Source organism: Marmota marmota, unplaced genomic scaffold (assembly GCF_001458135.2).
Source record: "Marmota marmota marmota unplaced genomic scaffold, marMar, whole genome shotgun sequence".
In the NCBI taxonomy this organism is placed as follows: domain Eukaryota; kingdom Metazoa; phylum Chordata; class Mammalia; order Rodentia; family Sciuridae; genus Marmota; species Marmota marmota.
In genome coordinates, this window is record NW_026000026.1 from 38389064 (window position 1) to 38416759 (window position 27696).

Consider the following 27696-nt stretch of genomic DNA (forward strand, 5'->3'; position numbering starts at 1 on the left):
TTTGCTTTATAACGTTGTCACTTGTTGATTTGGGGTTTGGCCCTGTGATTTGCTTTGGCCAACAAGAACAACAGCAAATATGACACTGCATTATGTAAAAACGTTCGTGTATTGGGACTTTTGATGTAGTTGAGAACACTCTATCACCATGCGAAGAAGCCTATTATAGGTAATGGGAGAGAGAGAGATCCTTTAGCCAACATGGAGGCATCTCAGTTGAGTGGAATCTAGTTAAGTCTCAGCTGAGCTGACCCTTAATCCTCAGTCAACCCAGATTCTTTTTTTTTTAATACTTTTTTTTAGTTGTAGATGGACACAGTATCTTTATTTATTTATTTTTATGTGGTGCTGAGGATTGAATCCAGGACCTCACACGTGCAACACAGGCGCTCTACCACTGAGCTACAGCCTCAGCCCAACTATAGATTCTTAATATGTTTGCCTTGTCAAGCGACTGCACTTTGAGGTGTTTGTTAAACAACAAGTGCTAATAGACACAGTTAATATTAAGTTCATTTAAGTCTCTGATCTGGTGAACCCCAAAGCAAATTCCTTGGGTCTCCTTCCTTCCAAAGAAGTGGTTCTCAACCTTGGCTGCACAATAGAATTACCTGGGAAGCATTAAAAAATATCAATGCCTAGAACCTACCAGGATTATTGGGTCTGGGGTACAGACTGGGCCCCTGAGATTTTTAAGACACACCAAGCAATTCTAATGAACACAATCTAATATTGTCCTACTCTGTAATGAATCTGGAATGAGTATAATCTTCACTTTTCTGCTAGGTCTTTCTAATGTATTTCCCTCTAAGAATAAGTAGCAACTATACCCTACATAAAGCTGATCCAAGATTTTCTATGAAATTCTGAGAAACTACAGCTTCACCAGTAGAGTCACCAATTAAGATCCTTTTTAGATGTTACTGTTGATAGTAGCTACTCTTCATGGTTCCAACAATAAAAAATCCAAAATGTGACCTTCAGAGTCACCAAAACTACCCTCACTTATTCACTGAATTGTTACAGTGGCAATGTTTAATCCTGAGTTTTATCACCAGCAATAATTTGAGAACTCAATAATTTGAGAATTTTTGGTGTAGTTTATTTAGCAGAATTTGGTATCTGATAAAACTGTTCTCATTTTTTTTTCCTACATAAAATATATCAACTCTTTGAGAAAATGAGTCAGGCCTGTGTACATGTTCAACTTATCTATTATAATTCTGTGCCTGACTAGCAAAATGAGATTTTATAATTAAATATAGTGATTTAAAAACAAAATGTTCAAAAGTAAAAATCCAAAACAAGCCAAACCACCAAAAGGCTCAGTTTAACAGGAACCTTAAAATCAAACTGAGTAATAATCCCTACCCTATGATTAACAATTTAAGGGAACAAAACTTCTTCCTTAAAAAGAATGAAATAAAAAGAATTATTGAACTGTTTATAGACTATACTCAAACATATTAAGATTCATGACTACTCAGTGATGAGACAAGACTGGGAATTCAAGTATGTATCAAAGGAATGTTTTATTTGGCTGAATAACCTAACGATGTTTTATAAAAAAACACAATTCTGTTCAGATGCTCTGCATTTTCCTCCCTGTCAGAATGAACAATTAAATGTCCTCTTTTCTCTTCCCTTTCAGAAACCATTTAAATTCTCTCATTATTTTGAAATTGCTCTGACTTTTTATCCTCTCACTCTTTAAAACATATGCTATATTATTAAGTTTGAATTTTTATACCCAAAATGTTAAGTTTACTATTAACCATATGCCTGGCCAAACACCTACTGCCGTTTAGAAGGTACCATATTTATAATTTGCTCCAAGTGACTATTTTGGTTTTATTTCCACTTACTTATATATAGCACATCTAATTTTCCTTTTCAAGTGGTCAGTTAATAATTTATAAAACTTAGCCCAGATGAGATCTAAGATTATTAAGGCCTTGAAGGTATGTTTTATTTTAATTTTAAAAAGAATTAAGTTTTCCTTAAACTCTATAGCAGCATATCCACCCTTATAAAGCATTCCAAAAATCTGAAGGACAGACAGAAGAATTTTTTGCTGCTACAAATAGAAAAACCACTGTAGACTTCACGAATATTTCAAAAGCAATTATGAGCAATGAAAACTTGGAACTGCCTTTTCATGGAGTTGTCCTCTTAAAAAGAGTTAAAGCCACATTTTCAGATATTTTTTTCCAGAGAGCAATTTACTTGAGGTACATAAAGTGAAACAAATCAGTTCTATGCAAAATAATAAAAATATTTTGTGCTTTTATTTATAAATTAATTCCATAAACAAACTACTAAGCATGACAAACAACAAAGCTCTTGGCTTCCATCCTTTATAGCTAGAAAATAAATAACTTGAGTAGCTATCTAAATTTGCCTCTTGCTTTCACAGAAATAAATGTATTATTACATATCCTTATTTTCAAATTGTCACTAACCTGTGACATGGACTTAAGAGTAAATACCACTTTGTTTTTACACAGAATTGTAAAGTCTTTTAAAAAGAAACTAACTTAGAGTAACTTTCTATTAGTAGGAACTAAACTTCATAAAATATAAAATTGTTATAAATCCTATAATTCAGGTAATTTAATTAAGATTAATCTGTGGGAATACTGGTACAAATCTGCCATCCACAATTAGGTACAATAATTATGTACAGAGAAAAATTTTAGTATGGTCAGAAAAAGTTTTCATATTCTTGAAAAGCAGTTTCTCAGTATTCATTCTGTTTCTGTACACATCTCCATCCAAAAAGAAACAAGATCATCATTTGACTTTTTGTTTTTTTCTTGCTTGAAACTGTTCTGTTTTGTTTTTTACAGATTTAACCAGCATTGATAAGGCAGGATCAATAGACTTCTTTTGTGATGTCTTTTCAAATTCACTCTCTTTTCTCTTTATTAAAGCCTGAGTGAGTTCTTCTTTTTGTTCTCTTTGCCGGGCTTTCTCCTCAAGAATTTTTTCCATAGCTTTTGTTTTCTTGAAGTTAGGGTCTGAAGGATCCAAATTGAACAAGTGGGAAGTATACATTGCCTGAAACCGTGCATCACTAACATTTACCTGCAAATTCAAAAGAAATAAATAAGTAAAATAAAAATTAGTAAACAAAAGGCCCAGACATGAGGCCAAATTTAGAAAGGTAGCGTGTTGTTGGTCATATAAAATACACATCTGAGCATTTTGCACTGATTTATTATAAGAATTTCAGTGAAGTTTTAAGGCCTACCTTTGGACCATAAGGTGAAGGGCTTGTCATTCTTATTGCATAAGGACAATCTACTTAAAAGGGAACTATAGTGGTCCATACACTGGCTTTAAACTACAATGACTACTTTGACTATAGGAATGATACCCCTTGTTTACAGCATGAAATAGATTTCTGTCCAGCATCAATTAGCCAATCAGGATGTCTCCTGCTGAGTTTTGTACAAAATTATTACACTCTGAGTACCTTTGAAGAAATTTTTAACTTGGTGTCAAGATAAAGTAGCTACTGAAGATGACTCATGAATCAAGATTTAACAACCTTGATGGGAAGGAATTCACCCCAAGACAAAGATCTAGTAAGATACAGGCCTCAAATTTATCTTCCACCTTTCTATAAAAACATTACAGTTCCACATTTAAGAGTGTATTCTTCACTTCAGCCAGGCTTTTGAGTATTGCCAGGAATAAGGGTGACCAGAAAGAGAAACATGAATCTACTTGGAGATGGATCATAGTAAGGTCAGATGTGATACCAAAAACAACAAAGAAAATCTCATGAAAAATATTTTTATGCATGATTATTAATGTGTAAAGGTAGCTCTTATTATAGGAGATTTGACTACAAATCATTGTTTTTTTTTTTTTTTCATTAGAAAATCAATTCACCAACAACTTCAGTGAAACAAATGTAAAACTGACTCATACAAATTGGAGCCTCAAGAGGCCTCCCAAGTCCTTTTTCATGTTAATCAGAAGTTATCTATATATTACCCTCATTCTTTAAAATTTCTCTATCTTCTGGGTCTTTTCTTCTATGTTAATTGTTGGAAATCTTTTCAGAAGTTATCTATATACTACCCTCATTCTTTAAAATTTCTCTATCTTCTGGTTCTTTTCTTCTATGTTAATTGTTGGAAATCTTTAAATAGTTTATCTTATTGGCTGTTTGTAAATTTTCTGTAGAGGGCTCAAAGTCATGCATAAGGACTCTGTGGCCATTAGGATTATGTACTCAGCAAAGAGGAAAAAGAAGGAGTGATGGAAATAAGAGAACAATAATTAAAAAAGCATGGGCTACTGTGCTGGCACTATACACAGCCAGAGTGTAACCCAGTGTGACATGAATCTGTTATTCCTCTGCTGGGCTTAATGAAGCAAGCCTTTCCCAGCATGAGCATCCCTGAGTGTGGGTTTAACAATAAAAGCTACATATTTTTTAGATACAACATGGCTACCAAAACTAAGTCAACTATTTCACCTACTGCTTATTAACCAAAGAAAGAGTGATTTGATCTACACTGGGGATGACCTATGTTAGCTTGTAGCTTTGGCTCCATCATGAGCCCTTCTCAAGACATTATTAAGGGTAACTTAATTTCTACCTCCACAGTTGACTTTAGACTCAATTCTACCTTTAAGAAGCTAATAACTTGTATTCTTGGTTACCTCAAAGTCATCTTCTACTAATTCCTTCTTTTTCATAAGTTGCTTTTTCTTCTTTTTGCTCAGATTCTGGTGCTCCACAATCTTGTTATAATTGAAGTGTTTCTTGCTGTCCTCCTCCTCATCCATCATGAGCAAAGCCATTTCAGCCTGTGGAGAGAAGAAAAAGTTCAAATGTAAAAAAGTGGGTTTCTTTTATCACTGTTATTTTAAGACTATTATTTATATACTATGAATATAGAATAGAAAACCTCATCAAGATGCCGGCTTACTCACAGACAATGATATGAACCATCAGCCACAGGGTGGGGAGAGACATGATAGCTTGCTCTTTTTAAGCAATAACACTAAATCTACCAAAAGACACTAAATCTATTTTGTGATGCAAACTGTAGTTTCCAGATGTGCACTTTAACAACAAGGAGAATTTCTTTTGCTTCTGTTGCCTTTACTTTTTCAACACTGACACTGTTTTTGAGGGTAGAATCTTAACATTTGCTTCTGAAATCTAGTATGTCTGTTTTCACCAAACAGACACACACACACACACACACACACACACACACACATTTATCAAACATGGTATTAAGTTTTTTAAAAAATGAAAAGAATCAAACAAGTCAGGCATGGAGGAACACACCTGTAATCCTTGAGGCAGGAGGATTGCCAATTTGAGGCTAGCTTCAGCTGAGGATGTGGCTCAGTGATAAAGAACCTGTGGGTTCAATACTCAGTGCCTCCAACCACCAAAAATCAAGTAAACAACTTCATATACTAGAGAAAATAGAGTATGCTCCCTGACCTTTGCAAATCTTCCTATATTTCCACTTTGGATTGCTTTGACTTCCTTCATTTCTGGAACTGGCATTTACCGGTGAATTCTTTTCAGAGCCATTTTCCACAAAGATTTTCATCTCTTTTTAGTTTTTAAAATTTTTACTTATTTATTTATTTTACTTGTTGATGGACCTTAATCTTATTTATGAGGTACTGAGAATTGAACCCAGTGCCTCACACATGCTAGGCATGTAGCTACCTACCACTAAGCTATAACCCAGCCCGCTTTGTTTCTCTTTAAATAATCTTATGAGTATTACTTATATGCAATGAACAGAAAATAGAAAAATGCATTTAGATGCAGCATTTTGGCAACCTGTGACTCACTTGTAGACAATGATGTGAACACCAGTTACAGGGGCATGTTGGTTCCAATTCCTTCCTCAGCAAAGAATACATAAACTATGGACCTTTGGAGTCACTGAAGCATAAGATCCACTGCAGTTTTGATGAAGACTTATATAAACAGAAATTAGCATTCCACAAGCCATAATAGCAAAGTCTGTGTTACAGGGTGGATTCAGATTAAATTAAAGCTAACAGTAATATTTTTAGGTTTCAATAGTAAAATTTTCCTAGTTATAGTACAAATTTTTAATAATGAGAAGATTTTTTCTTAATCATAAAGGGATATACTCTGGGCTTTAGGCATTATACTAGTTGAAATACATTTGGCAAAGATTTTATTTATTTATTTATTTGGTATCAGGGATTAAACCCAGGGGTGCTTAACCACTGAGCCACATCCTCAACCCTTTTCAATTTTTATTTCATTTTTAATTTTCTTCCTTTAGTTGTCAATGGAACTTTATTTATTTATATGCAGTGCTGAGAATTGAATAAGAATTGAACCCAGTGCCTCCTACATTCTAGGCAAGTACTCTACCACTGAGCCACAATTCTAGCCCCTTAATTTTTATTTTGAGATAGGTCTTGCTAAAGCGCTGCAGCTGGCTTTGAACTTGTGATCCTCCTGACTCAGCCTCCCAAGCTGCTGGGATACTGCTAAAATATAATTACATAAAATTTATGTATAAATTTCATCACTAAAATCATTTATTTTTAAAATTAGGAACAATAAAAATTCACATGAACAACTTCAATTAAATTGCACATTTCAAATATCTACTAAGCATGTAACAATGACCACATTTTACCTTTTGTCTTTCTGTTTCAGTTTCTTCCTCCAGAGATGTACCATCTTTTGCAGATTTCACTGATTTTTTCTTTATACCTGGCACGAAAACCAATGTAAGACGATTAAAAATTATAGAACTAACAACAATAATCTGTTTATGCTATGAATAAAAATGCAAAATATCTAGGAGTAATTTTAAAAATCAATGTGTCACCTTCTCAAAAGAAGAAATACATATATCAACAAATATATGAAAAAATGTTCAACATCTCTAGCAATCAGGGAAATGCAAATTCAAACTACCTGAGATTTCACCTCATTCCAGTCAGAATGACAATTATCAAGAACACAAATAAATGTTGGCAATGAGGGGGGAAAAACGTACACTTATCCATTGTTGGTGGGACTCAAATTAGTACAACCATTCTTAAAAGCAGTATGGTGATTCCTCAAACAAACAAACAAACAAACAACAAAAAACCCCCCACATGACTCAGTTATCCCACTCCTTGGGGTTTATCCAAAACATTCAAAATCAGCATACTATAGGGATGCAGTCACATCAATGATTAGAGTAGTTCAATTAACAAAAGCCAAGCTATGGAACCAAACCAGGTGCCTGTCAACAGATGAAGAGATAGAGATATGTGATATATACACACATGGAGTTTTACTTAGCCATAAAGAAGAATGAAATTATGGCATTTTCTGTTAAGTGGACGAAACTGGAGAACATTATGCTGAGTGAAATAAGCTAGACCTAGAAAGTCAAAGGTCCAACGGTTTCTCTTACATATGGAAGCTAGACCAAAATAAGGAGAATAAATAAGGGGCAGGAAGGAATCCCACAAAAACAGAAGGAAGATCAGTGGAGTATAAGGGGGATGATGGGGAGAGTAGAAGGATAGGAAAGGAGAAGAATGGTGGAATGAAACTGACCAAAATATCCTATGTATATATATATATATATGAATACAGCACAGTGAATTTCACCTATATGTATATCTACAATGTACTAATTTTTTTTATTTTCTTTTAGTTTAAACAAGATTAAATTTTTTTTAAAAAATATGTTCTAATTAGTTATACATGACAGTAGAATGCATTTTGATACACTGTATACAAATGGAGCACAACTTTTCCTTTCTCTGGCTGAACATGCTTAGTGAAAGAGTTCTGCCTAGCAAGAGCAAGGCCCTGGGTTCAATCCTCCTCCTCCATAATCAACAAATAAACAAACAAAAAAGAAGTAAAATAACCAAAACATTCCTATTCTATGTAAGGAAGACAACAGAACAATATTCTTTGTACTTTTCAATGAAAAAAGAAGAGATTATTCAATAACAGGTACTGGGCAATTTGTTTAATTTTGGAAAAAATTAATTAGGTTATAGTCTTACCTCATGATATACAGGAAAATAAAATGCAGGTGTATTTAGAAGTTAGACATTAAACACACACACCTACCCAAAAAACCCTATAGAACAGGGAACAGCTACTTGGTCATAAACAGAAGAAATATTTTCTTCGAATAAAAACACTGAAGAAATCAAGAAGTGTGGGGAAGGACAAGGGGAAACCAAGCAATTTGAATATATAAACTCTTTAATACCACACATAGAAAGTCACTTGCAAAATGAAAAGAACTTAACTTTATGATAACAATTTGACGGGTCTCTATCTGTTAAGTTTAACAAAACCCTTTTGCTTTCTCTAGAGACAAATATGATCTTCAGCTAATTTTCTGGCTGTATTACTGGGCAAAACTATGTGTGGTAAAAGTGGCTCCTGATTTAGGTATCTCAATGCTCTTGGCTTTCGTGGATACAATGACTCTTTTAAAAAAATTTTTTATTAGTTATTGATGGGCCTTTATTCATTTATTTGTTTATATGTGGTGCTGAGAATCGAACCCAGTGCCTCACACATGCTAGGCAAGCGATTTACCACTGAGCCACAAACCCAGCCCATAGTAACTCTTATAACTGGTATAAAGTCTGATATGCAAAGATCTAGAAGTCATGTGTAGGAGCTGTTGAAAAGAAATCAGTTCCTATTTGGGACATTATAGAGATGACTATTGAATATTCTGTCTCCTTTCTCTATGTCTGAGCTATTCTACTGAATTGACTGCTGTGAAGACTTGCACTAGAGAGAAATATGCAATGCTGCCCTGATGTGCCTTCTGGCCTGAATCCCTGTGGGTGCCAAGTATGACACATTTGAGTCCTTTGAGTTTGCCTAGCAGAGCCTAAGATCCCTGTTGGGTACTGTGCCACTTCATCAAGTGGTCTTTGGAACATCTGACATTCATTGCTCACTGATGTGATATGAATTAAAGATTATTATGTGATATGAATTAAAGCATTGCCTAGGATATACTCCTGCCAAAAATATTCAATATAAATCTAACCAAATAACTAGTCTAACTTCTAGCTTACTACAAATACAGAGGACAGAGGGACAAGAAACTATTAGAAAAACTAGAATGTGAGACCTTCCAAATGATCACTAGCCTGGGCTTTTGAAAAAGCAAATGTTATAAAGGAAAAAAGCACACGGGTCTTTAAAACTATAATCAATTAAAGAGATAAAAATAAAAATATTGTGTGAACCCTGACTGAATATGAGTTTGAAAAAAAAGCTGTAAGTCACCAGTGTAACTGAAAATTCAAACATTAGATGCTATTAGTGTTTAATATCTTTTTGTTATATAGCTTTATGAAACACGATAAAAATATATAGGTAAAACAAGAGGCAAAATGTTTTGGACAACTAATAATAAAAAAAAATCCTTAAAAATAAATAAATAAATAAATAAAACCCATAAAGCACGGAAAAAAAAAAATTGTGAGCAAATGATCTTTACTGTTAACTTTCAAATTTTCTGTTTATACATTTTCATATTAAAAATAAATGGTTGCCCAGACCTTAAACTACACTACAGAGCAATGGAAACAAAGAGATCATGGTATTGGAACCAAAATATACCTGTAGACCAATGGTACAGAATAGAGGACTCAGAGACTAACCCACATAATTACAGTTATCTCATATTAGACAAAGGCACCAAAAACATATATAGGAGAAAAGATAGCCTCTTCAACAAATGATGCCAGGAAAACTGGAAATCCATATGCAAAAAATGAAATTAAACCCCTATCTCTCACCATGCACAAAACTCAACTCAAAGTGGGTCAAGGACCTAGGAATTAAACCAGAGACCCTGTGCCTAATAGAAGAAAAAGTAGGCTCAAATCTGCATCATGTTAGATTAGGCCCCAACTTCTTTAATAAGACTCCTATAGCACAAAAAATAAAATCAAGAATCAATAAATGGGACAAATTCAAACTAAAAAGCTTCTCAGCAAAAGAAACAATGAAGTGAACAGAGAGCCTACAGAATGGGAACATATTTTTACCGCAAGCACATCAAATAGAGCACTAATCTCCAGGACATACAAAAACCTCAAAAATCTTAACAGCAAAAAAACAAATAACCCAATCAATAAATGGGTCAAGAAACTGAACAGACACTTTGCAGAAGAAGATATACAGTCAATCAACAAATATATGAAAAAATGTTCAACATCTCTAGCAATTAGAGAAATGCAAATCAAAGCTACTCTTAAGATTTCACTCAAGTCAGATGGCAACTATTAAGAATAAAAACAATAATAAGTGTTCGTGAGGATGTGGGGAAAAAGGCACACTCATACATTGCTGGTTGGACTGCAAACTGCTGCAGCCAATATGGAGATTCCTTGGAAAACTGGGAATGGAACCACCATTTGACCCAGCTATTCCACTCCTCCATTTATACCCAAAGGACTTAAAAACAGCATTCTACAAGGATATAGCCACATCAATGTTTCTAGCAGCATAATTCACAGTAGCAAAATTGCAGAACCAACCTAGATGCCCTACAGTAGATGAATGGATAAAGAAACTATAGTATATATATACAATGGAATGTTACTCAGCACTAAAAGAGAAAAAAAAATCATGGCATTTACAGGTAAATGGATGGAGTTGGAGAATATTATGCTAAGTGAAGTAAGTCAATTCCAAAAAAAAAAAACAAATGCTGAATGTTCTCTCTAATATGAGGATGCTAATCCATAATGGGGATGGGGGAGGGAAGCATGGGAGGAGGGGAAAAACTTTAGATAGGGCAAAGGGGATGAAGGGAAGGGGGCATGGGGGTAGAAAAGATGGTGGAATGAGATGGACATCATGACCCTAAGATTTCACTCAAGTCAGATGGCAGCTATTAAGTATACATATGAAGACACGAATGGTGTGACTCTACTTTGAGTACATCCAGAGATATGAAAAATTGTGCTCTATATGTTTAATATGAAATACATAACAAATTAGAATAAAAAAATAAATGGTTGCTAATACTATGACACCACTTTTTTTTCCAACATAAAGATATCATGTTGAGAATATTAATCCTTAAAGGCTGAAAAAAGAAAAAAATGGCTTTATGGCATTTGCTGATAAGTGGGATGGAACTGGAGATTATGATACTAAGTAAAATGAGCCAGAATTAGAATGTCAAAGAGTGAATATTTTCTGATATGTGGAAGCTAATCCAAAATAGGGGGGGGGGGATAAAAAAATAAAACTGTAAGTAAATAGCAGAAAGGAGGGAAGGAAATGGGGAGAGGAGAGGAAAAGGGAAGTACTGGGGACTGAATTAGAACAAATTATATTCCATGCTTTTGTAATTATGAATCCTATTGTTATGTTAGAAGAACCAATAAAAAACATATTAACACTTAAAAACAGAAAACAGGTAATTACGAGATAAAAGGAAACTGTCAATGAACAAAAGAAAATTATTTTTTCTATCTCACAAATATTAACTGATACCTATTATGTTACAAGCACTACTTTAGGTGCTGGTGCTATAAGCAGTAAACAAGACAGTCAAACCTGTCTCATCAAGTTTACTTTCTAGTAGGGAGGATGTGGGTAAAGGAGAAAAAGTTTGGAGACTGAATAGGGAAGCTGGTTTAGTTAGGGTGATTAAGGGAGTCCTCTTCAAAAAGGTGACATACAAATAATGACCTGGATAAAAAGAGGAGGTAAGACATGACAACACTTGAAGAGTATTCATGAAAAGAGAATGACAAAAATGTAGCAGGAAGGTTTGTGAGGCTCTGTGGAGATAGGGTGATGGGGATAGACAGTAAGATCAGAGAGAAAGGAAGTTCATATCCAAAACTCACACCTACCCTGATCTCACTCATAACCTTATTTCCTATTTTTGCTAAAAAAAAAAGAAGCAATAAAAAGTGAACTTTCAGAGGTTGCCACAGGAAAACTCTATTGTGCAGGACCATGTGTTTTAGAGCTAGAATGCCAGCGTAAGAAAATTAGTATCACTGGTTCAACTTCTCGGTAGTTCAACATAGTCATCCAAAACAAAGATGGTAACTGTTATCAACCACACAAGACTATTAGGAGCATTACATTATTAAAATAAGTAGAGTGCTTAGAACAGAGCCTGGTACAGAGTAATCATTGTGTTTTGATTATTATTACTTGCATGAATGAACTGTATTGTTCTAATATAAGTCAGTCCCCCGCCTGTAAATGGATTTTATCTCTTCTTGCCACTTCAGACCCCATTCTAGTAATTAATCCCCTTTTCTCTTCCCCTCCCTATTAAATTATTCACATTGGCACACAAAACTCATGGATCTTTCAACTTAAAAAACAACCATTATTGCTTTTCTTTTCTTTCTTTTTTTTTTTTTTAATAATTTTTCAGTTGTAGATGGACACAATACCTTTATTTTATTTATTTATTTTTATGTGGTGCTGAGGACTGAACCCAGTGCTTCATACGTTCGAGGCAAGTGCTCTGCCACTGAGCCACAATCCCAGACCCCAACCACTATTTCTTGACACATTATTTTCACCTGGCCTCTGGGTCACTTCCCTCTCTTTCCTCCTCCTTCACCATATTCTTGGGGTTCCTTTACGGGTTCTTCTGCATGTTCTTGACCTGTAAATATTGTACGACCTTGGGAATTAGTCCTCAGATCTATAGTTTACTTATGCAACTCTTAACATTCTTTCATCCAGTCTGGTTACTTAAAACATCTCTATGTTGTTAATTTTTAAATTTTTATTTCTAGCTCTAATTCCTCTCAATTCCAAACATTTATTTCAACTGCCTACTTGAGGTTTCTTTGGTCCACAGAATAAAACTATAAAAATATATTTGTAGATTTAGTAATTCAATGGTAGAGCATTTGTCTAGCATGTGTGGAGCCCTGGGTTCAATCCCCAATGCAGGGAAGAGGGGGAAAAAAAAAAGGAACATACTTCCAAGAACTTTTAGAAATCCTGCAGCATTGAAACCAAATTATTTAAGTAAATTACATTAATTAAGAATTAGCAATTCAGGAATGAAACAGATATAAATAATTTACTGCAAATATTTTTACTGGAATTATCAATGATGACTTGCACTTCTGACTCAAACTTTTAGCCCACAAGATGCTCTCATTCTGAATAAAAGGTAATAAAAAAAAGTGCAGCAATTAAGGACACCTGGCTTTGGAGAAGTTGGCTTCATTTCAATTCTGAAACTGCCACATTCTAGCTATGGCAGTTTTGTGCCTGTCCCTTTTCTATAAAATGAGATTTTAATAATGGCAGTTACCTTTTAAGGGTTTAGTAAGGACTTAATGGCAGTGAATTGGAAAAATGTAGTTAATGTCTGGCACCTGGTGCTACATAGGTGCTTGCTATTATTTTCATTTTATTCTTACTATACATAAATGTCTTGGATTCCTTGGTGATCATGCTGATATTGTGATTTTTTTTTTCTTTTCACTTGTATGTCTGTGTTAGTAGTAGGGTTCAAAGGGAGTTGGAGTCAGGGTGCTGGAGTATGAAAGATCAATCTCTTCCAGTCTGAAGAGTTGGAAGGGAAGGTTCATTATCTACAAAGCCATGTTCTGTTACTCTTGAATGGTATGGTCCTATCTAAACTGCTGAACATGGTCTTCTTTGAATAAACTGTGCTCTGCCTTCCATTGTAGAGAAACCAACAATCTCTATAAGTGGTAACAACACTTATATTGTGTTTACTATGTGCCAGGCAGTAGTACTGTTCTATTTACACACACACACACACACACACACACACACACACACACACACACTCTCTCTCTCTCTCTCTCTCTCTCTCTCTCTCTATATATATATATATATATATATATATATATAACACACACATATATATACATATATATGTTAATTTTCACAACTCTATGAGATTTTATTATTTATTATTATAATCCTTATTTTGTGGATGAGGAAACTGAGGCATAGAGAGGTTAAGTGATTTGTTTCAGGTTTAGTGAGTGAAAGAATTTTTTTTTTTTTTTGGTCTAGGATCTCGCTGAGGGTCTTACTAAATTGCTGAGGCTAGCCTCAACCTTGCCATCTTCCTGCCTTAGCCTTGAGTCACTGGGATTACAGGGATAGGCCATTATGCCCAGCAAGTGAAGGAATCTGACTCAAACCCAATCATTATGGCTCAGGCTCTCTACTGATAATCACTACAATATCACTTGGCTATCAAATGTCATTCTCCCTGTAATAGCCTTTTCAATTTAAAACGCATTTTTGTTGTGAAATAATGATATTAAAGTCACAGAACACATAATGGTGGCTGAATAACTATAGCTAAGGGAGGATAGTAAGATAAGGAAAGCCTAATGTCAAGACTTTAGAAACTGCTTCATGTTTATTAAGTGTGTGCTGTACTCATGCAGACCTGTCTGTGGGCATGCCCAGATGAGAGAACATTCCAGCATAAAAGTGTTGCCAGGCTCATCTTAATGCTACTAAGGGATTTGTTTTGTACTTCTTCTAAGAAGAAATATTTATTGTATGTATCCTTTCTTCCTAAATCTTAATTAGTCCTATCTGAAATGTTTTTCAAGGAATGATTTTAACCTTTTCTCTTTGTGTATGCATTATGTAAGTATTATGTAAGTATCAAGTTTCTACTTTCTTAGGGCCTGAACTCCATCTCCTCTGCTCTCAAGAGTGCCTTCTAAAATGAATGGACATGCGCCATATGCAGAAGATCACTGTGTGGTAGGGTGAAAAATCAGGCTGCATATGATTAATACATAAAGGAGATAAAGATCTTCACATACAGCTGCAGAACATAATTTCAAAGAGCCCACAATGAAGTGTTTTGGATTTTATAACAACCTGATGAAAAGTTATAAAAATAACATGAAAGGAAGACTGCAGCAAGGGAAGGGACCAAAAAAAAAAAAAAGAATTTCCAAGATTGTCAAGGCTAAAAATGATATCCAATTTTAGTGTGATGAAAAATTTTTTTTTGCTCACAAAAATTTACTGTGTGCTAGACTGAACTGTTTAGTTGAAATAATGTATAGAGATCCTTTCTGCACTTCTAACAAGGTCATATTAAGAGAGCACATCTTGGGCTGGGGTTGTGGTTCAGCAGTGGAGCATGCGCCTAGAATATGCGAGGTTCGATCCTCAGCACCACATAAAAATAAGTAAAATAAAGGTATTATGTCTAACTACAACTAAAAAATATATTTTTAAAAAAGGCACATCTTAATTTTTTTTAACTCTTTTGTCTCTCTGGAAAGTTCTCAGACTTAAATTAAATACAAAGTACCAAGGAAATGAAAGCTCCTGTTCTAAAATATTATCTTTATCAGGGAATCTTTGGGAAATTAAGAAGTCATAACTCCTAGGACTGCTGCAAAAAGTGCATATGAATCAATTCTAATAAGTCAAAGACCAACAGAGACTCCAAATCAGATGTTGAGTTTTATAATTAAACGAATGTTACGATCCCTTTATGCAATAAATAAATAAATAAACTGTCAGAATACATTTATAGAAAGAGATATATTGCAAACATATCAATCTGTGAAAAAAATCTATAAAGGAAATTCTATCTTCAGTTACTTACAGCATCAGAAAATTTTTCCATAAAAAACTTCTAGAACTTTTAGTTGAACAGTTCATGTGAGAAAAAAAGAGTTTACTATAAGGCAGACATAGTATCAGTACTGACCAGATGGTGAGCGGTAAGCCCCCTAGTGATTCACTTTTTGTATCAGATTCCTACATTCAAGAATACTTCCCCTTGGGGCTGGGGTTGGGGCTCAGCAGTAAAGCACTTGCCTAGCACATTCGAGGCCCTGGGTTCAATCCTCAGCACCACATAAAATAAATAAAGGTACTGTGTCAAAAAAAAAAAAAAAAAAAAAAAGAATACTTCCCCTTAGCAGTCTGTTTATCTTCTAGGGTGATACATTCTGGCTTTGCTTGAAAAATCAAGCAATTTCTCTTCTTCATTTGGTCCTGGCACTAGCCCTGGCTCTGGTCTTTACAATGTACTTGCAGAAGCATGCTCAGATTCAGATACTACCAGCTACCACCTGGCCCTTGGACAATTCAACTGTTTTTTTGAGCTTCTGTTTATTCATCTATAAAGCAGGACTGAAATATGAATCAGATGACAGAATATAAAATAAAACTATTTGTAAACTGCAGAACAACATACAAGCAATACATTGTAAGCACTCAGCATACTGATGAAATGAATTAAATGCATGTACAACATTATATTCTTATGATGACATCAAATATCTAAAAATGTCAAGACAAAGGACATATTTTAATACTGATGTGTTTTATTTCAGTTCTACTTTTTCAAAAACCAAATGTTATTAAATAGTTTATGAAACTAAGGGTCAGGTATAGCTTAGTGATAGAGCACTTGCCTTGTATGTGTGAGTTTAATTCCTGGCACCAGAAAAAAAGGGGGGAGAAATAATTTAAGTAATTAGCAAAACAAGAAGTAACTTCCCTCCGTGTTTCATTTCAAAAAGAAAAAAAAACTTAATTATCATAGAAGTACATTATATTTTCAAAACTCTGACTTGATATCAAGTTTGAAGTTTAGGGGAAAAAAATAAAGAAACAATTATAGAAGATCTATAGTATGCTGGCTCCTAACCCAATCCAAACATGAGATCTGGCATCAGTCAATGAACTCAATATTTTCATATCTGAAAGGTGTATTAAGTTTTGCTCTATGGGATTGCCTAGAGCAAATTTGTTATAATGTGTTTGTGCTGTTCAACCGTGAACTTGAACTATATACCCTCCCAAACACAAGTGAGCCAAATTCATTGCATCTCAAATATTATTGGAAAGTAGATCTATATCCTCCAAAATCTCATGTCTTGACAATTAATAATGAAGGCACTACTGTGATAAATTAATATACTTATTTAAGTCACCTGAGTTATTTTGTATCTATATATTTTTTAAAAATCACAATCCGGTAAATTTTGAACCAAAATCCAACTCTTGTATAACCTACTATAAAGGTCCTCTTAAGAAGGACATTAGAGGACACCAAATGAAAAATACAAGTTCTTTTTTACTTCCTTATAGGAATCCACTTCCCTAAAGCTAAAGGGAAGTTTCCATCTATCCTCTATTACTTTCTTGGATCATGAGTACAAAATGTTAACAACATTTATTCTTCTTATATCTTCCAGATACTGTGAAGTACAAATTTAGTTTATCCTGGGCAGAAAAAGATTAGAACTGAGTAAAAATTTCTCATTAAATCCATCTCTTTGTGCAAATACATGATATATATCTAATACAATTTTGTTAAAGTCCACTTTTACCTTCGGTAGTCAGATTAAAATATATAGTATGAGAAAAGATGACATTATTTTCCTATACAGACATAAATTGCTTAATGACAAGGCTCATGGTTACATTGTTACTGACATTGTTATGTGAGTATCACAGAATGTACTTATCCAAACCAAGATGATTACTATGTAATTAGGTTATATAATCTTATGAGACCACCACCCTATATGTGGTCTGTTGTTGACTAAAACATCATTATGTGATGCATGACTTTCTGTAAATAACTTCTAACAAATGCTGAAAGTAATGGGAAAAGACTGGATGATTTCAATACTCAATAATTATTGGTTTACTGGATGGATACACAAATGAATGAATGTATATAGCTTTTTTATAATTTGGCATTATTCAAAAGGGACATCTTCTGCTGGATGCTGTGGCACACACTGGTAATCCTGGCTACTCAGGAGACTGAGGAAGAAGGATATCAAGTTTGAGGCCAGCCTGAATAACTTAGCTGTCAAAAAATCAAAGAGTTAATTAAAAAGAAAAAAAAGAAGAAAGAAAGAAGAAAGGGCTAGGATGTAGCTCAGTGGTAAAGTATGCACCTAGTATGAGTGACACCCTGAGTTCAATTCCCAGAATCAATAAAACAAAAGGGACACATTCCTTTGGTAAACCAACCTGTGTGGCTTAGCTGGTTCTCTTCTTCGGCCGACTTTCCCTATTGCTGCCCTTGTTGCACATTCTATGGTTTTGCATTTGGACTGACCTTCAGATTTATATGACCCATCTTTCTTCATTTTTAGCCCCTGACCAAAACATTTCCTTTAAGTGTTATTCATTTAATGATAGTTCATTTAATCAACAGTCTTAGGCAGTAACTCTTCCCAGAATGATCTGTTTCTTGGGCCCCTACCTTACACGCCCACTCAGATTATCTGTACCTTTGTAAATGAATGAACAAATAGGATAAATCCTAACCAACCATGAAAATCCCTCATCTTCCTGACCCCATATATATGTATCTGCATTAGTATTTACTTGTCTTCTCTCCTGACAGAAAGAAGGCATCCTGACTCTTTCAAAGTCAAATCCCTCCAAATATGCTCCCAATTCTATCTTGCCTTCTCAAAGACTTCACCTGTGCATTTATCTCCCCTAGTTTCTGTATATTCTCTACTAGAGCAACCCGAAAAGGATTAAAGCAAATCTTCAAAGTTTGTATCTAAAAAACAAACAATAAACACCAAACCCAACCAAACCAAAACTCAATTTTTATTTACCCATATTCAGCTACTACTTTATAACTCCTGGAAAACGTTCTTCACTCTCAATCTCTACTTCCTCAACACTCACTTGTACTTTACTATTAACCTACTGAAACTACCTTTAAGATGACCCAATGTTCTCTATACCTCACTGGTTTCTATAGGACACTTCTCTGTATGAATACTGGCACATGACATTATCATATCTCTCCTTTTATGCACTTTTTCTCCACTCTTGGTTTACAAGAGGCCTGTGATAATTTTTTCCTAATTCACAGATGTTCCTTCTCAAGTTCTTAAGCTTTTCCCTACTTTCCAGGTAATACTTCCTCCAGAATGACTGAGTAATAGTAGTTTTTGAAGGTTTCACCTGACCGTAGGTGAATCCTCTTATCAACGCTTTCTATTTCCAGTACCAATGTTTCAAGTACCATTTGCATGCTACTGATTCACAAGTATATATTTGTACTCTGATAGCTCTGATTTCTCATACTCATGGTTAAATGTTAACCTTACACCTTTGGATATCTACTTGACATCTCAAAGTGATTTTGCCCAAAATATATCTATTTACTTTACTTCCCACCCAAACCTACTTTTCCTACATTCCTAACTCAGTAAGTCTCTGGTCTTCTCCCAGAAACTCAAATCTAAAACCCCAGAGTTAGGCTAAGATTCTTCCTTATTCAAATACATTAGCAAGTCTATATTCAAAATAAATCTAAAGCCCGATCTCTTTTTTCCTTCCAGTTCTATTAGTGGCATCCAGTCTAAACCATCATCATCTTTTGTTTAGATCTCTCTGCAAAAGAGGCCTCCAAGTTTTTACCAATGCCTTTTTTTAACCTGTTTTCTTTCTCACTTCCACTTTCCCCTCCTTTGCAATGCTCTTTCCCCAGTTATGCCTTACTCCTCATTCTACAATACTCAGCTCAAATATCATCACCTGAGAGAGGCCATTTTGCCTATCCTCTGTAAACTCCTCTTTCCCCGTTTCCTCCTATGTATATTCTCTATATTACTCTATTTCTTTTAAAACATTTACTGAATTTTCATAGTATGAGAACTTTTCTAAAAATAGACTCCTTGAGAGATTACAATCTTGCAATTATTTTTATTGGTATTTTTCTCTAACCTAGCAGAATGCCCAGCATCTGGTAGGCAACCAAAATATTTCCTGATACAATGAATAAACACAGAAAAACACTTTATATATATATGTATGTGTGTGTGTGTGTGTGTGTGTGTGTGTGTTGATTCCAGAAAACTGGCTACCCCAAGAAATCAAACTATTTAACTTACTCTTTGAATCCTATCAGGACTTCTGCAATTTGACCAGATTTCACATGCCAAATGAAGCACTTTGGACAGAGAACAAGGAAACTAAATGCTTCACATTTCTCCATTATAAACTTTGTTTTAGCCACAGGATAAGGCTAAAATCCCTCATCATCTAGAAATGATGGCAAAGGTATGTTAAAAAGCATAATATGCTAAGTTTCCACTTCCCTTTCCAATTCCCAAGCATCTCACATCCTATAACAGACTTTATTCATCTCAATCTCTTTTTCTTCAATAAAATGTCAGTGCTAAAAGGCTATAACAACCAGGAAATAATTTTAGGCAATTTTGACTTTCTTGTTGAGAACTATTCTGGCCCACTGGTCAAGAGGACAAGAAACAGGGGAAACTTCATAAAATCCTTCTCTTTACAATGCCAGCTTGGAGTTGTTGCATAAGTGAGCCTTTTGGGGTTCATGTGTGTGGTATAAAAATTAGGGGAAGGCAAAATGCATGACAGTAAATGGAAAATATTTATTTTCAGTGCCTCTGTACTGACTTGTTCAAGTATGGCCTAAACTTTACCAAACACATTGACATATACTAACAGGTAAGAATGAAAAGAATGAGTGGTGCATTTGCAATGGAAACAAGGCTCTTTGGATATTGGAAATGAGATACCAGGTAGTTTAGGGGTTGAAACAAAAAGGGAAGTAAGAAAAAAGCTGGCTTTTACCTATAATCAAGCGTGATAAATCTAAAAGATATAAAATGAAACACAGATGTTTACTGAACAGAAAAAGTTGTTACACCATAATTGCATATATAAATTTTAAAAAGTATATATAGATCAACACAAATTCATTTCATACTTTTAATTCTTCATAGTCTTTGCAGTGAGAGGCCTAGAATGGATGTATTATAAAAATGTAGCCAAAGCACAAGAAGATGACTATTCCTCTATTTCCCTTTCATTCTTTTATAGAGTGCATTTGACTGGCTATCAGGATAATTTCTAGAAAGAAATCCCCACTAAAATATTTAAGTTAACCACAGTATCAAAAATCTCCTATGATGTAATTATTCTTTACGTTGACCCTTCCCAATATGATCAATGGTTGGACCTCACAGGATGGTATTGCTTATAAGCCAGAGAGAACCATCCAAATTCTAGCAATTTAAAAAGAATCATCAGTTTACATTGTTTCCACCCATGTCATCCTTTTCTTTAGATTCCAAATGAATACTACAAATTTAGACTGGGCTTACCTAATCTTTTAACTTCTTCAGCAAAGTATGGGTCATTCAAATCAACATCAGGGGGAAGTTCATCATCACTGGTCTCTTCAGCAAGAGTCTTAAAGTTGAATGTAAAAACACACAATCACCTTTTTATAAGAACTATGTATACGGAGAAAAATTATACATATTTCTTTTGTATCAAGTAGTTTAATCTAAAATTAAGCTTTTAGCTGGGTGTGGTGGCACATGCTTGAATTTCAGCTACTCCAGAAGCTTAAGTAGGAGGATTGTAACACATATCTAGCAATATATATACTCATATATTTCTTTACTTATAGATCTAAACTATAGCTACATCAAAATGCTGAATACCATGGCACATAGCCATGTATAGGTTTCTTCAGAAATAATTTTTTGGTATCAAAACTGAAGTCACTGATGGAAAAATATTTTTAACTTTGAAATGATTCCAGACTTAGTCCATAAAGGGAAAAAGGAAAAGTACAAGATAACCTGAAAGTCTGCACTACATGGAATCAAAAAGAATGACTGCTTAAAGTCTTGAGTGATTACTTCATTGACCACTTAAAGATCTACTTGAAAATCTTCCCATAAACTAAGAGCTTAATCACTTGGAGAGTTAATCCATTTAAAAGAAATTTTAAAGCCTAACTACTTTTAAAGGAAGTTTTAGAAAAGAGGAGAGGTACCATTATCAATGGGGGCAGGGCTTTTACCCCATAGCTTCATTTTACTATCCATTTCTACAAACACTGACCAGGCGGTAAGAGGAGAGAAGGGAATGGGGTGAGAAAAGGGAAAGGAGAGATATATTGTTATGTTGTGAACTTGTGTGAATATGTAACAATAAATATGTAACAACAAATACAATCGTGATGTGTAACTACAATGCACCAATACAAAAGGTGGAAGAGAAAAAAAGAATTTTTCAAACAATACAAACTCAATTTTAAAAAATGTGCTGGAGATACAGCTTAATGGTAAAGCACCCTGGGTTCAATTGCCAGTTGGTCTGATTCAGACCAAACCAAACAAACAAACAAAACAGCCCCACAGAATGGAATCTTTCTGTTTTATATCTAGATATTAACTAAACAATGTATTTGATGTTCACATTTATATGCTACCTAAATCAAATACATTGTTTAGTTAGAGTGCAGTATTTGCAGTGGCTCTGTACTGTACAACATTATGAGGCCTGATGCAATCTTAACCTGGTGCAATTGTGCCTCTTCTTTCTTAAAACTGGAGTGACAACATGGTCTACTCCAGTGGGTAGCTAGTTTGAGATAATGGATACCAAGAACTGGTGCCTTCTGGTACAGAGTTGGTATTCAATAAATATTTGATCATGATTATCACTGATACCTTCTGTTTCTTTTTCAGTCTTTTCTTCTCTTTCTTCTTCTCTAAAAATTGTTCCCAAGGGGTCAGTTTATCCTTTCCTTCCAATTTGTTTTTGACCATTTCTTCTGCACTTTCTTTAAGGCCTAAGGAAAATTCCAAATAAGTTAGTTTAAAATTATTTAAAAGAATATAAAAACAAAGCAAATGTAAGTTATGCATATTTAACAGAGTAACAAGATAATATGCAACAATGAACATGTATAGAACCTGAAGATCACAAAATGACAGGGAGCCAACAAACTTTCCTAATAACCTTAATAAATCTAATGATGGAATCAAAAGAAATCAACAAACTCAACAAAAAGTCAAACCACCAAGGAAACCCCCCTTTTTTAGGTTCAACCTTTATTTCTCTAAGTTGTTTTGAGCAGCTCTACCCCCATTAATATGGTACCTCTCTTTTCTAAAACTTCCTTTAAAATTAGTTAGGCATTAAAATTTCTTCTAAATGGAATAACTCTCCAAGTGATTAAGCTCTCAGTGTATGGGAAGATTTTTTCAAGTAGATCTTTAAGTGGTCAATGAAGTAGTCACTCAAGACTTTAAGCAGTCATTCTGTTTGATTCCATGTAGTGCAAACCTTCAGGTTATCTTGTACTTTTCCTTTTTCCCTTTATTGGACAAAGTCTGGACTCATTTCATCCACAAATTCAAAATATCCAGTTGGTTGGCGTAGAGTGGGACTTCAAATATTTAAATGACTGGATCCATTTTTTAAAATAAATAAAATAATTTGAAATGTTCCTTTCAAGAGAGATATGGTCAGTCCACATCATCTTCTAGATACGTCCTAAATCCTGTGAAATCCAGTGTGTTCTATACTTGGTGCTCTGTACTGAACTTGATGACTGCAACAGATCCTTTTCAACTCTGCAAGTTCTCTGTATATAGAAGAGTCTATCAAATTTCTTAAAGTTAAAAATATTTTTCCATCAGTGACTTCAGTTTTGATATTGAAAAATTATTTCTGAAGAAACCAATACATGGCTATGTGCCATGGTATTTAGTATTTTGATCTAGCTACAGTTTAGATCTATAAGTGAAGAAATATATATATACATATATACTGAATCTGTTATAATAGTTTGGCAATAAATAAAAAATTTGAAGCAAAATCTCAGGAAATGACTACTAATTAATTGAACAAAATTATCTTTTCTTGCTTCTGTTACTCAAATGTGAGCCTGTATTCCTGGAAACTAAATGTGACTAACTAAAATTGATTAGAAAACCAATCCCCACTATACCCCAGAAGCAAAGAATTATGACAATTTCCCTTCATGTACTCTGGAAAGCCACATGGTTAAGATAAAAAGGACCATCAACTCCATATTCTATTTTGTATGATTTAGTTCTTTCAATGCTATAATTTGTTCTTGTATTTTATAACAATCTCGTTCCTATATTCTGCTGTTTTTGGTTCATGTTTCTAGATGTTTTATACATTTCTTTATTTTGTAGACCAATCATATGGAGGATAATCAGGAGATGAATTTCCAGCTATGCAGTTTCCTAGCTGTGCGTTGGTAGGTAAGTTATTAAATGTTTTTAGGCTCTTCATACATATCAGCAAAAAAAGAGAATTATATAATATCCTTTGGATTTCACAGGATTTAGGACGTATCTAGAAGATGATGTGGACTGACCATATCTCTCTTGAAAGGAACATTTCAAATTATTTTATTTATTTTAAAAAATGGATCCAGTCATTTAAATATTTGAAGTCCCACTCTACGCCAACCAAGTCCTCCAAAAATTCTACCCCTCCCCCCCAAAAAAATCTATTATCAAAGGGGACAGCAGACGAGTTACATTTATTTTACTCTGGCGATATTGAGGTCTTCCAGGATTGGTCAGTCCTGAGGCTGCCCCAACCCTTCTCACCCCACTCTAGTTTGGGCCTCAAGTTCCCTGTATGTAAAATGAGAATAGTATATATCAGAAGTATGCAATCCCTCCCTCCCAATGCACTTTTTTTTCCCTCAAAATATCTCGTAAGGGGGTTGGGGTTGTGGCTCAGTGGTAGAGCGCTTGCCTAGCATGCATGAGGCACTGGGCTCGATTCCTGGCACCACATAAACCTAAAAACAAATAAAATAAAAAGAAGTCTGAAACAGCTGGAATGGATGCTCTCTAAGGTCCCTTCCTTGGCTTTTAAGCCAAGACTTAATCTCTAAATTTCTATGACTTAGAAAAGTATTAAGTTATATGCATACTCAAGGTTATGAAGATTTGTTCGTATGACACACTGTTGGTAGAATCTCTGATTTATTGGATGCCAAATCAGAAACATAACTTTCATTCAAAAATATCTCTTATGAGAAAAAAAGCTCATGTTACTAAATAGTTTTCAGGAGAAATGTGAAAGATACAAAACCAATGTTCACATCTATGGATGATGCAATAAACAGCACATAGGAAATGTAAATTGAGAGCCTCATTTTGGAGAAAGCAGCAGATTTTTTTTATAAAACAAGATGATTTTTGATAAAATAAGATGATTTCAAATAACAAAATAAAATAATTTACATAAATCACATGTGAACCAGCATATAATCAACCTGATCTCAAATTTAAATGCATAGTACTGTGTTAATATATGATATTTAAATAATAATCTATTATATTTTATTATTTCCTCATACATTTGGATTTTATTACTTCAAAATATTAAGAAAGAGATTTTTCTCTTTAAAAAAAATTGTTCTTTTTAGATATACATGACAGTAGACCATATTTTGACCAGAGATTTTTTTCAACAAGAAAACATTTCTTGGACTGGGACTATAACTCAGTGGTAACGTGCTTGTCTCACAGGTGTGAAGCACTGAGTTCAATCCTCAGCACCACATAAAAATAAATACATAAAAGACATTGTGTCCATTTACAACTAAAATTTTTTTTTTTTAAAAAGAGGAAGCATTTCTTAATTAATTCTGATAAACAAAACTTAAACTAGTTCAGCACAATGGTAGTTCCATATTATCTATTTTAGGTAATTACATCATTGGAGCTATGGATACCTTGAGAATTTGATGAAAGCAACTGATCATGTCCCTAGAAGACTATGCTGAAAAAACTTCCATACTAAGTTCAACTTGTTTGTGGTTATTCAGTTTTCATCTTGGTTTAAGGATCCAAGGGCCTCTGCAAAAAGTATTTACAGGGGCTAAAAAAGGGTCTAGAGAAAAATGAAAAAGTCCTTCAGTTTCTATACTAATTAGCAATGATATTTGTAGGTTCTGCATCAGAGTTTGTCAATTTTAGCCCTATTGACATTTTGGACCAGATAACTTTGATGTGAAGGGCTATCCTGTCCACTCTAAGATATTAAGCAGTATATCTGGTGATGCGTGCGAGTAGCCCTTTCTATGACAATTAAAAATGTCTCCAGTCACACAGAGGGACAAAAATCACCCATGGTTGAGAACCACTATTCTAGACAATGATTAGAGACAATTCTACACAATATTTAAGCACAGTGCCAGACACATAATAAATACTTAACTAACAAACAGATCAATTAAGATCTGTCAGGAAGGAAGAATTCTTGTTTCAAGCCAAGTGTTTGATCTTTCATGTTCAAAAAATATTCACCCTGGTTAAAAATGAATCTCAAAAAACTTTGGGGTCAAAACAAATCGTCTTTATCCTGAAGTGGTTTGTTTGGAAAATATTTATTCCAACAAAAAGATGAATCTCAAAACTAGAGGGTCAAAATAAATGGTCTTTATCTTTAAGCGGTTTATGTCATTCTTTTTCTCTTTTTAACTGCTAGGTCTAGAATTCATGAAATATTTATTCTTAAGAAATAATATTTTCTGGTACTTAAGTTTTCTTTTAATAACAATAAATAAATAGTATCTTAAGTTAATACAATCTTAATTTTTTTGCCTGGCTCTCACTTAACATACCAAAATATAGGAGAACAACAAACACATTGCAATGAATTAACACACCATGATAACTTAAAAATGCTTTGTTCTCATTGTCATCATGAGGTCATTTAAATCTTTTGCCACAGATCACAGTTGTTTATGTTCAAAGTCTTAAAAATATGCCTACCCCAGAAGCCTGCTGGCAAATGCATAAGAACATTCTTCAGAGTTTTAGTTGCATTTGAGAGAAGCCATTTTGTGACGGAAAAACAACTTCATTTTTTTATAATTGTTTTTATCTTTGCACACATTTGTTCTAAAAAATTTAAAGTGTATATCCAAGGACTGCCAGATTAGTTAAAAATAACAGCAATAATCTTACAAATAAACTGTAAAACCCCCTTTCAAAGCCAACCATGAAAGTAGATGACTCAATTATGACAATAATAATTTCAGCATAATCCATTTTGAATTTGTTTGGCATTTTGCATACACACAAAAAATACTTGTAAGTATTCTTACAAATTCCACTAAAACAAGAATATACCCTTTTACTGACCTTACTTATATAAATGTTTCAAAAGCCTTCAAAGGACAGGGCATGAATAACTTAAAATATAGGTACTGCAATTGGCTTTTTTTATAAACACAAAGTTGAGGAAAGAAAAAATAGTGAAAGTAAGGTAGACGGCATGTCTACATCTTCTCATAAAACGTAAAGAAAGCAGTGAAGAAAAGCAGAATTTAGAGGCAGGTGACAAAACAAATGCTCTAAGACTTGATATTACATAGTCTGAGAACTGGAGTGACTGGAAGACAAGTTACCAGAGAAGAAAACAAACTCAAGAGTGCCCTAGTTGGGCGCAGTGGCGCATGCCTGTAATCCAGCAGCTCCAGAGGCTGAAGCAGGAAGATCTCGAGTTCAAAACCAGCATCAGCAAGAGAGGTGCTAAGCAACTCAGTGAGACCCTGTCTCTAAATAAAATATAAAATAGGGCTGGGATGTGGCTCAGTGGCCAAGTACCTCTGAGTTCAATCCCTGGTACCAAAAAAAAAAAAAAAAAAAAAAAAAAAATTGGCCTACCCCTAAACCCAGACCTGTAGATGAGAAGCCGGGATGGGAAATAGAGAGAAGGTAGTGGGCATTTTCTTAAGCTCACCTACTTAAAAAACAGTTGAGAAGACTGACAAAATTTAAAGTACAACAGTAACAGAAGGGTTCTTAAAATAGCGCAAACAG

General features: G+C 34.2%; 1 protein-coding gene across 3 annotated transcripts in view; it reads right to left on the minus strand.

Moving 5' to 3' along the window:
- Positions 1-2266: 2266 nt before the first annotated feature.
- Esf1 (ESF1 nucleolar pre-rRNA processing protein homolog) overlaps positions 2267-27696 on the minus strand; it is a 75266-nt gene continuing 49836 nt past the window's right edge. For all 3 annotated transcript variants that reach the window (XM_048811325.1, XM_015482994.2, XM_048811326.1), the window contains exons 10-14: positions 22540-22661; positions 21178-21265; positions 6672-6748; positions 4681-4827; positions 2267-3087 (exon numbers count right to left, since the gene is read on the minus strand). In XM_048811325.1, the coding sequence (XP_048667282.1) occupies positions 2794-3087; positions 4681-4827; positions 6672-6748; positions 21178-21265; positions 22540-22661 (728 nt within the window). In that variant the 3' untranslated portion in view covers positions 2267-2793. The remainder of the gene's footprint in view (positions 3088-4680; positions 4828-6671; positions 6749-21177; positions 21266-22539; positions 22662-27696) is intronic.